Source organism: Lytechinus variegatus, chromosome 6 (genome assembly GCF_018143015.1).
Source record: "Lytechinus variegatus isolate NC3 chromosome 6, Lvar_3.0, whole genome shotgun sequence".
Lineage (NCBI taxonomy): Eukaryota > Metazoa > Echinodermata > Echinoidea > Temnopleuroida > Toxopneustidae > Lytechinus > Lytechinus variegatus.
This window is the reverse complement of record NC_054745.1, coordinates 37,680,852-37,693,128: the sequence shown is the minus strand read 5'-3', so window position 1 is coordinate 37,693,128 and position 12,277 is coordinate 37,680,852. Positions and strand designations below refer to the sequence as shown.

Sequence of the window (12,277 nt, the reverse complement as noted above, 5' to 3'; positions counted from 1 at the left end):
GACCATACTCAAGAACAAGAAGAAAGTAAAGAAATTAAAAAACATGTCTTGGACATGTCCAAGAGAACAAGAGAACGGGTGTAGAAAACAATTCAACTTTATTAATAGTGTATATCGTCACATTCTAAATATAATATCAACGTCATCCTTTCATTATAAAAAAATATACGTTATGTTTACCTAAAATAGGGTTACAAAAATGCATAAAAGAGCAAGAACGATGTCGAAAGAAAATAGTGTAGAGAGCTGGACTATCGGACATACAACAACATGTACAGTTATTATAACATCCATAACGTTAAAACTATAGGAGACGAGATGGAAGGTGAATCACGAGAAAATGGATACGAGGGTTTTTCATCGTCTGTACCTCTCTTCATAGAAGAGGGTCAATCGGACATACAATCAGTGAAACAGATCGACCAGAGCAGAAACGTGGAAGGGAAAGATACCACAAATCATCAGAGTATCAATGGTGATCGAAAAGGCATGGAGACTGGTAAAGATATAGTAAGCAACACAGGTGGACGCAATGAGAAAAATGGAACCCACATCGCCAAGTACCCAATCAGTGGAAAAGATGATCGAGCAAAGTACGTCACCGTTCGAAATTTCAGAGGACAAGTCTACGTCGATATCCGAGATTTCTACGAATCCGGCGGGGAATATTTTCCATCCAAAAAGGGGATCACTTTGACAGCGAGGGAGTTCAAGGCAATCATGATGATTTCGAAGAACATAACAAGAGCAATCTACAGCGGTCAAAATAAATGACATCCTTCTGACAGTTTATAAAACGCATCGACTATTAATAGTAGTATTGCCATAATCATTATTACACAACAATTTTATTGGTCTTATACTTACAAGTCATGATATTTCAATTTTGTTCTTCATGTTGACTCCTTGCTATACAATATGATTACGATTGTGTTCGGTTGATGATTATTTTGAGCAAACGAATGGCAAGAATAAAGTTTGACATAATTTAACTGTACATTATTTTTTTCTTTTTTAACATATCTTTGGTTGTAAATGTTATAGATGGACAGTAAAATAGATCAATACAGATGAAGCTTTTGTCAAATAAAGAGAGAGAGGATGGGCAAACGATGAGCACACATTCGAACGTTCGCTAAATGTTTATCTTCTTCGCTGCACTTAACCACGAACTTTATTGTCAACGCTATGAGACAATAGAAATTTAAAATGCTGTGTAAATGTTTTTCACGATGCGGGGATCGTCAACTCCACCCTAAAATGTTGACCTTTCCTCTCGACACTTCACCACGATCCCATTTGGATCTATTTATGGTAAGTTCTAGTTTATCGATCCACCTCCACACTGTTGGGTGGAGTTAATAATAATAATAATAATGGTGGCTACTTATATAGCGCACAGGTCCACCTTTCGGTGCTCATGGCGCTTTAAAAAGGCACTGCTATTATTATTACCCGGCTAAGCTAGGCAACCGATTAAGGCGCACACAGCTTTTTGAGGAAGTACTTCCTGCCGGTCCCCATTTACATCACCTGGGTCGAGTGCAGCACACAGTGGATGAATTTCTTGCTGAAGGAAATTACGCCATGGCTGGGATTTGAACCCACGACCCTCTGTTTCAAAGTCCGGAGACTAATCCACTGGGCCACAACGCTCCACAGTTAGGTTTTTTGTCTTTGTTTTTTTCTTACCACCGACTACACTGTTAAAACGTTTGCGTTTACCCCCAACTTGTTTCTCCATTTTATGAGCTAGCCCGGGTGTTTCGTCTTCATCGGAAGAGAGGTTATAATTAACATGCGGAGGAGGGACACTTTGACGGGTGTAGATCGAACCGGGACCATGGTGATGGGAAGGAGCTGCAATTTCACGCGCAGCAATTTCAGGTACTGAATGGTCAGTGTTGGCAGGTGTATCGGAAACATTAGTACTACTACTACAAGAAAACCCCACATCTCTTGATGAATATTCGTTAAGAGCATCACGTTCACTTACCCCGCTTGTTTCACCATGATGAGTATCATCGATGGATGATGATCTAGCATGAACACCCGCTTGAACACTCTCTACGGCTCTCTCCACGGTAGATTGTAGCTGAGAAGAGCTCATAGGAAAGAAGGATGCCACCAGATTTTGCAGTTTCTCCTTGAAAGTCAAGGAACGCTGAGAATTAGAATTGTTCGAGGACATGTTTATCGGAGAGACGAATTGTCAAGGGTGTGAACGCTAAGCTAGTCTGGAGATAGTTTGATGATGCGATGTTAAAATCTGCGATGTCTTATACCCCTGATCCGCCCGCAAACAAGAGCACACATGAATGACGGGCGATCCTAAACAAATACTTCTTGAGATGTGTATGTACAAGCTTCCCGCCAAAAACCACCATGATTCTGCATTGACCTCGCAAGCTCAATCTTCTTCTTCCTCTTCTTCTTCTTCATTATCACCAGCGTGATCTTCGCCTTCTTTTCTTTTCCATCCTTTTTTTCTTTCTCTTGCGCGAGTAGTATACTGGTACGTATAGCGTCATAACTAATCCCTATTGTTCTAAACTATGAAACGGGTCTATCGGTAAACTGGAACTTAAGCCCCAGTCACATATAGAGCCCGGACCACCCCGGACCATCCCGGATCTGATCCGGGGTGGTCCGGGGAGAGATCCGTGTTGGCGCCTTGGGCATCCTTGGAGGTCCGGGGTGGTCCGTGTTGGTCCTTGAACGTCCGGGAGGCCAACACGGCAGTTTTTGACTGTCAAAAACATCCGGCGTCATCCGTGGACTGCCGGGTTGGCAAAGCCATCCGGGATGGTCCGTGTGGCTGCCGTGTAGGTCCGTGTAGCTGCCGTGTAGGTCCGTGTAGCTGCCGTGTAGGTCCGTGTGGCTGCCTGGAGTATCCTTGGCAGTCCGTGTTCTTTTTTCCCCATCAAAATCATTACAGCGCTATTTACTTTATGAACTTTTCAGTAGTTGTTAAACAGTTGACACAAACATGCTTAATTTATTCAAGTGGATGATTAAATGATTCAGGATATTTTCTTACGCTTTGGAGATTGGCCCCAACCTAATATTTGTAAACTTAGTGCATGTATGAATATTTTTTTTTCTCTTTTTTCCTAATATTTACCCACTACTTTGTCTGTTATTATTATTTCACATTTCATTTTTAAAAAATATTTTATATGTATATGTTATATGTTATGTACCTGTTACATCGAAATTGTACATTAAGTTTTATACTACTGCCCTGCATCGAGAGTAATATGCGTCATAACCTGGGCCTATCTTAATTGTTATTATGTTTTCTATAGACTTTCTAAATTTCTTTCCTTTATTGGGATTTCAATGAAGTGATATCAAATCAAATCGAAATTACATTTGTCTTTCAAGATTTCAAGTACTTAACATCTAACAATTACTGTAAAAACAGTAAACTGTGTTGTATAAAAACTGCGTTTTTACTGGTTAAGGAAGTTTTGATATATTTTTAAACACAACATGATAATTTTGCGACAAGGATGACAAAAAATGAACAAATAGATAAATAAATAAATAATTAGATAAATATCAGCTCATTGTTATGAACAGATTTTCATTTGCCGTGCTGGTCAATATAGCTGCCGTGTTGGTCCTTGAGCTGACGTGTTGGTCCGTGTAGCTGACGTGTTGGTCCTTGTAGCTGACGTGTTGGTCCGTGTTGCTGACGTGTTGGTCCGTGTAGCTGACGTGTTGGTCCGTATAGCTGACGTGTTGGTCCGTGTAGCTGACGTGTTGGTCCGTGTAGCTGACGTGTTGGTCCGTGTTGGTCCTTGTCGCTGACGTGTTGGTCCGTGTTGCTGACGTGTTGGTCCGTGTAGCTGACGGGTTGGTCCGTGTTGCTGACGTGTTGGTCCGTGTTGACGACGTGCTCTGCCGGCATGGTCCGTGTAGATCCGTGTGAAGCTGCCGTGTTGATGCCGTGTTTACAGTCATCCGGGGCAAAACTATCCCGGACCTCCCCGGATCATGCCGGCATTGCCGTGTTGATCCGTGAGGATCCGTGTCTATATGTGACTGGGGCTTAAGCCCCAGTCACATATAGACACGGATCAACACGGCAATGCCGGTATGATCCGGGGAGGTCCGGGATAGTTCTGCCCCGGATGACTGTAAACACGGCATCAACACGGCAGCTTCACATGGATCTACACGGACCATGCCGGCAGAGCACGTCGTCAACACGTCAGCAACACGGACCTACACGTCAGCAACACGGACCAACACGTCAGCTACACGGACCAACACGTCAGCAACACGGACCAACACGTCAGCCACAAGGACCAACACGGACCAACACGTCAGCAACACGGACCTACACGTCAGCAACACGGACCAACACGTCAGCTACACGGATCAACACGTCAGCTACACGGACCAACACGTCAGCTCAAGGATGAACACGTCAGCTCAAGGATCAACACAGCAAATTAAAATCTGCTCATAATAATGAGCTGATATCCATTTATTTATTTATTTATTCTTTTATTCATTTGTTTCATTTTTTCTCATCCTTGTCGCAACATTGTATTATGATGTTTTTCAAAAATATATCAAAACTCAAAACTTCCAATTTGTGATTGAAAACCCTTTTTTTATTTTTATTTTTTGGCTTGTCAATTTTTTTTGGCGAACGATTTTGCCCCCCCCCCAACCTGTGGAAAATCCTAGGTACGCCACTGATTTGATATCACTTTATTGAAATCACAATAAAGGAAATAAATTTTCCAATTCAATAGAAAACATAATAAAAATTAAGATAGGCCCAGGTCATGACACATAACTGTCGATGAAGGGCAGTAGTATAAAACTTAATGTACAATTTCGATGTAACAGGTACATAACATATACATATAACATATAAAAAAAATGAAATGTGAAATAATAATAACAGACAAAGTTGGGATAAATATTAGAAAAAAAAGAGAAAACGAATTATTCATATATGCACTAAGTTTACAAATATTAGGTTGGGGCCAATCTCCAAAGCGTAAGAAAACATTATGAATCATTTAATCATCCATTTAATCATAAATAAATTTAGCACTGTTTAACAACTACTGAAAAGTTCATAAAGTAAATAGATTTGTAAAGATTTGATGGGAAAGAAGAACACGGACTGCCAAGGATACTCCAGGCAGCCACACGGACCTACACGGCAGCTACACGGACCTACACGTCAGCCACACGGACCTACACGGTAGCCACACGGACCATCCCGGATGGCTTTGCCAACCCGGCAGTCCACGGATGACGCCGGATGTTTTTGACAGTCAAAAACTGCCGTGTTGGCCTCCCGGACGTTCAAGGACCAACATGGACCACCCCGGACCTCCAAGGATGCCCTAGGCGCCAACACGGATCTCTCCCCGGACCATCCCGGATTAGATCCGGGATGGTCCGGGCTCTATATGTGACTGGGGCTTTACCATAAATAGATCCAAATGGGATCGTGGTGAAGTGTCGAGAGGAAAGGTCAACATTTTAGGGTGGAGTTGACGATCCCCGCATCGTGAAAAACATTTACACAGCATTTTAAATTTCTATTGTCTCATAGCGTTGACAATAAAGTTCGTGGTTAAGTGCAGCGAAGAAGATAAACATTTAGCGAACGTTCGAATGTGTGCTCATCGTTTGCCCATCCTCTCTCTCCCTCTCTCTCTTTATTTGACAAAAGCTTCATCTGTATTGATCTATTTTACTGTCCATCTATAACATTTACAACCAAAGATATGTTAAAAAGAAAAAATAATGTAAAGTTAAATTATGTCAAACTTTATTCTTGCCATTCGTTTGCTCAAAATAATCATCAACCGTACACAATCGTAATCATATTGTATAGCAAGGAGTCAACATTAAGAACAAAATTGAAATATGACTTGTAAGTATAAGACCAATAAAATTGTTGTGTAATAATGATTATGGTAATACTACTATTAATAGTCGATGCGTTTTATAAACTGTCAGAAGGATGTCATTTATTTTGACCGCTGTAGATTGCTCTTGTTATGTTCTTCGAAATCATCATGATTGCCTTGAACTCCCTCGCTGTCAAAGTGATCCCCTTTTTGGATGGAAAGTATTCCCCGCCAGATTCGTAGAAATCTCGGATATCGACGTAGACTTGTCCTCTGAAATTTCGAACGGTGACGTACTTTGCTCGATCATCTTTTCCACTGATTGGGTACTTGGCGATGTGGGTTCCATTTTTCTCATTGCGTCCACCTGTGTTGCTTACTATATCTTTACCAGTCTCCATGCCTTTTCGATCACCATTGATACTCTGATGATTTGTGGTATCTTTCCCTTCCACGTTTCTGCTCTGGTCGATCTGTTTCACTGATTGTATGTCCGATTGACCCTCTTCTATGAAGAGAGGTACAGACGATGAAAACCCTCGTATCCATTTTCTCGTGATTCACCTTCCATCTCGTCTCCTATAGTTTTAACGTTATGGATGTTATAATAACTGTACATGTTGTTGTATGTCCGATAGTCCAGCTCTCTACACTATTTTCTTTCGACATCGTTCTTGCTCTTTTATGCATTTTTGTAACCCTATTTTAGGTAAACATAACGTATATTTTTGTTTAATGAAAGGATGACGTTGATATTATATTTAGAATGTGACGATATACACTATTAATAAAGGTGAATTGTTTTCTACACCCGTTCTCTTGTTCTCTTGGACATGTCCAAGACATGTTTTTTAATTTCTTTACTTTCTTCTTGTTCTTGAGTATGGTCATGATTGGACATGTCCGACACTTGTCTATTGTTTCTTTACTTTCTTCTTGTTTTTGAGTATGGTCATGATTGGACATGTCCGACACTTGTCTATTGTTTCTTTACTTTCTTCTTGTTTTTGAGAATGGACATGACGTCATCGATGTTGTGCAATCCACTATGACGTCACCATTTACTTTCTTCTTGTTTCGAGTATGCACATGACGTCATCGAGTTGTGCAATCCACTATGACGTCATTTTTTTCAGGTTTCGTCACTCTATGACGTCACACCTTCGTGGAGCCACTTGACCGCCCATCTATTTTTAATCCTATTGTTTTAATTCATAATCCACATTTCCATATTTTATAATCCATTATTTATAATCCTATTGTTCTAATTTTAATCCATATTTCCATAATTTATAATCCATATTTCATATTTCATATTTCCATAATTTATAATCCATAATTCATATTTCATATTTATAATCTGATTAATTTTTTATAATCGGATTATAATTCATATTTCTATTGTTTAGAACAATAGGATTAGTTATGATGCTATACGTACCAGTATACTACTATTGCAACATAAAACAGTCAGGTTTAGAGATTCCAAACAATTTGATGAATCTTCATTTCTTAATGATATTAGTAAATGTGATGTTTTATGCAATTTTAATGGTAATGATTATGAAAGCTCAGTTATTAATGATCAGATATGGTTCAAATAGAAGGAAGCATTTTTATCAATATGTAATCAACATGCCCCTATTAAAGAAGTACGGGTAAAGAATAGATATAATCCTTGGATGACTAATGATATTCTCGAACTTATATATCAACGTGATTACCTTAAAGACAAGTCTGATGATAATGATGACTTTAAAGATGAATATCGTAAAATCAGAAATAAAGTTCTTTCTTCTATTCGTGAAGCAAAAAGGAAATACTTTATTGAAATTTCATCTAAGTTTAAAAATGACTCTAAAAAGCTTTGGAAAGAACTTAATATGGCTACTGGTAATATGAAATATTCAAACTGTTCATAATGACCTAAGTCCTGAAAACCTAAACGAATACTTTGCTAATGTTGGACGAAATATGACTAATTCTTTTAATCATTGTAAACTACCGAATTGGAAAAACCCAAAATGTATTCATACTTTTGATATGAAAATTATATCCGAGAGTGAGGTTTTGAGGCTTTTATCTAATCTTAGTTGCAACAGCACCTTAGACATGTTAGATTTTGATAGTAAACTTCTTAATATATCATCACCTCTCATACTTTCGTCGTTGACTTGTATTTTTTATTACTCTTTAAAAAATGGAATCGTATTTGATGACTGGAAGTATTCAAGAGTAACACCTATTTACAAAGGAAAGGGGTCAAAGGATTCATGTTCAAATTACAGACCAATTTCAGTTGTATGCCATCTTGCCAAAATTATGGAGAAATTAGTTCAGAAATGTCTTCATTCTTATTTAATTGAAAATGATTTGATAACTTCTGATCAGTCTGCTTTTTTAAAACATCACTCGACAGTAACTTGTCTCCATCGTGTTATTGATGACTGGTATGATGTACTTAATAATCACGAAATGGTAGGCGCTTGTTTTTTAGATATATCTAAATGTTTTGACACAATTAATCATGAAATGTTATTATTTAAATTAGAAAAGTATGGAGTATCTGGTACAGAACTTATGTGGTTCAAAAGTTACTTAACAAACCGGAAGCAATCAGTAAGATGTCATGGTAAACAGTCAAACCCTATTGATTTAACAGTTCGAATTCCACAGGGGGGGAGTATTAGGCCCGGATTTATTTTTAATATTTATAAATGATATTGTACAATGCATTTCGACTGTTGTTTGTAATATTTTTGCTGATGATGTTATTGTGTATATTTCCGATTCTAAGTTAAGTAATATTCAACGCGATTTACAGGTATGTTTACATGAAATTGATAAGTGGTATAATGACAATTGTTTAAAGATCAATATTACTAAAACAAGTATTATGCTTATTTCAACTCGTTATTCAAAAAACAAAGGAAAATTGGATATAAAGCTTAATGGTGAGCAACTTAAACAAGTTAATTCTGTAAGATATTTAGATGTTAAAGTTGATAGTAATCACATATGGAATGTTAATGTCAAACATCTTTGTAGATCAATATCATTTAAGTTACATGCTTTAAGACATTTAAGTTCAACTCTTAAACCAGATTTACTTAATACTTTATATAAAACAACTATTCAGCCATGTATAGATTATGCTTGTTCCGTTTGGGGTAATTGTTCATTGAAAAATAGGGAACTTATCATAAGACTGCAAAGGCGAGCGGCATATTGTAATGAAAGAATATGATTTATCTGTTAGTTGTACAGATTTAATGAAGAAACTGAAATGGCAATCTTTTGATACTAGGAGAGATTATTTTTTATGTATTTTAGCTTACCAATGTGGACTTGCCCCTATATATAATTAGACTCTGTAATGATATTGAACTATTTAGACATTTAGACATATAGACATGGAATGTATACACGTAACGCTGATTCGCTGAATGCTGTATTACCTAAGCCAAATATTGAAAGTTTCAAGCAATCCTTTAAATTTAGTGCAATAAAGACATGGAACTCCTTGCCAAATGAACTCCAGAATATTACTAACCTCCTACATTTCAAGAGGTCGTACAAAAACAAGTATTTTTAATTTGACAGTAGACTGATTTTTTATCCATATTTTATTGTATAGTTAATTTATAGTTAATTCAGTATTATGTTGTTGCACTCCTTTCTTTTCCCTCTCTCTCTCTCTCTACTTCTGCCATATACTTAACCACACTATTTCTATCCTACTTCTCTCTATCTTCCTGCTCTATTTTTTGTGCAACTTTTATTGTAAATTAAGCATACCCAGTATTTTAACTTCATTAAGTTTGTATGCATTTTTATTGTTGTTTGATATGTTTATGTAACAGGACCGTGTTGAAAACAGTGTATTTTATCTGAACATGTTATCCTGTATAAAGATGTTTTAATAAATAAATAAATATTGGCGAAGCAAAAAAAAGGGGGGGGGAAGTAGGGGAAAGAAAGGAGGACAAAAGAAGACGAAATGGTCAGGGGAGGACTTGGAGAACGATTTTTTAAAATGTATATTTCATGTCACTATATTAAATTTTCGCTCGCACTTCGCCGCTCGCATTGCCTGTTCGATGGGATACACATTTTACTCAATAGGCTGATATGTAGCTTAAAATATGAAGTTTTGAAGTCAATATACGAAGCATATTTCAGCTCGGACATCAAGCCTTCATTATTTTGTTTGATTTACAAATTGATTTATTTATGTGCTCTGTAAAATGGTCCGTTTCATTGTGTGAATATCATTTGCAGTTTTTTTGTGTTGTGCACTCGCATTATTTGATTTGCCAAGTAGGCCTACATAATGTCTTAGTTTATTTCATAAGATTCTTTATATATTAGTTATATAACAAACTACTTAATACCCACCCCCCCCCCCCCTTATGACAGTTTATCAAAATTTTCGTCTCGCGATTTGCGCTAACACTATTGTTGAAAATATATCAACTCATAAACCCTATTAATGATTACAAAAGTGCTTAAAATGTGGAGGTTTTAGGCCTCGAAGTCAACAAATTTCACCCACTCATTAGGCTTATTACATTAGGTAAATATGATAATAAAATTTTCAGGAATTCCTAATGACTAAATTGTCCCTTTTTCAGAAAGAAATATCTATAAGTTTTATATCGCGCTTAGGGAGAGGAATAGGAAGACAGAACATATCATTTTCGTATGATGACAAAATGCCCTTAGGCCTAGAATGTCCTGGTCCTAGGTCAAAATCATGATAATAATATCAGCTCGCGCTTCGCACTCTCATTTTATAGCTATCCACATCCACTTCACAATTTCCCTATACAGTGCTTTAGATAGTGCTTGAATTCACCTTTTTCATATCGGAATATCAAGTATTTTCCGCTCGCATTATTGATTTTCATGATAAAAAATGAAATGTATTCAGAGTGCCCACATTCTGTCTTACTCTATAACACGCACCCACATATTTATTGAGATACGCAGCTTGATCTTTATTCAAAACGTGCTAAAATTATCCAGTTTCAGATCAGAATATAAAAAATGTTCTGCTCGCGGTTTGCGCTCACATTTTTAATGTAGGAAGACAAAAAATTACCCATCCTTTTTCATGATTTACAAAAACGTGAATTAAGTGTCCCATTTTAGGTCTAAAATCTCAATTTTCCCCTCGCATCAATAATTGTTTGGTTTTATACGGTATAAAACCAAACAATTATTGATGCGAGGGGGGGTGCGTGATACACTCTAAAAATAAATCAGTCAAAAATGACAAGCTAATAGAGTCAGCTGGGTGCAACTGTTATTCTAGTCATATTTGACTATTTTCAAGTCACATTTTACTAGAACAGAGTTATTTCTGAGTAGAATATATGTCAGAAATATGAATATCAGTGATTGCCATATCAGTTGCTCCCAGCTGACTACTGGTATAGTCAATTTTACTGATTTGTTTTAAGAGTGTATAATACCCATACCATTAATGATTTAAAAAAAATAGAACATAGAATGTCATTTCTTTAGGTCTGAATGTCAAAAAAAATGTCAGCTCGCGCTCCGCGCTTGCATTATATAACATTTGAAATACATGTTTGTATGGTCTTCATGTCTCGTATATACGAATTTAACATCTTCGTTGCTTCATTGAAGCTAATTAATAATGCAATAATATTGTTCAAATGTGGCTGTCGCCGGGGAGTCCCAACGGATTCAAACTCGACTAACATCGAACATAAACGATAAAAAAATGAATCATGAAAACAGGTAGTTGTATCTAGTAGGTCCATGATTCCAATTCACGCGTTTATCTTCGTTTGGTGCTCGAAGCAGCCGGGCCGAGTTCAATACTACGCCCACTATACAAGAAGACGCTAGACGCGAGCGTGGATCGTAACAGGGAAATGTATAGGCCTAATGTGTACGGCAGTGAAAAGTGACCTAGTGATTTATTTCACAGTTGGCATATATAATGACAGATAGGACATGTGTAAGAACAATTTTAGAATTGAACTTACCATTTTCGTGTATCATACGCGATAATCCAATAATTGCCTGTGCCTGCAGTGTGTATGTGCGATTCAACCGAATCTACCCGTTAGAAAAATGTGTATGTTACAGTGCGGCGTCAATAGAGATAGCGGATCGAGAATTACGTAAAATTACGTAATATATAAGACCGTTTGCCAAGTACAGTGGCGTAGTTGCATGCATGGGCAAACGTTGTTGTTCTTGTTGTTAGCTTGGGTTTTGAGGCGCGTGTCATTCAGATATGAATATTTACGCCGGAGATATGAATTACAGGCGGAGGGGGTGTAGCCTCTTGTCGAGGCCCTGGCGGCTGCTCCCGGAGCGAAGCGAGGGATTTCTTAATTCTGGCGCAA

At 37.5% G+C, this 12,277-nt stretch overlaps 1 protein-coding gene across 2 annotated transcripts in view; it reads right to left on the bottom strand.

Moving 5' to 3' along the window:
• Positions 1-12,031, bottom strand: part of LOC121417428 (glycine N-methyltransferase-like) — a 47,571-nt gene extending 35,540 nt beyond the window's left edge. Inside the window, exon 1 of one of the 2 annotated variants that reach the window (XM_041611137.1) lies at positions 11,912-12,031. Coding sequence is in view for 1 of the 2 variants with exons in the window: in XM_041611136.1 (XP_041467070.1) it covers positions 1,997-2,191 (195 nt within the window). In the remaining variant the exon portion in view is untranslated. Of the gene's footprint in view, positions 1-1,996; positions 2,318-11,911 lie in introns of those variants that run through there. The other variant, XM_041611136.1, reaches the window with a different exon arrangement.
• Positions 12,032-12,277: the final 246 nt, after the last annotated feature.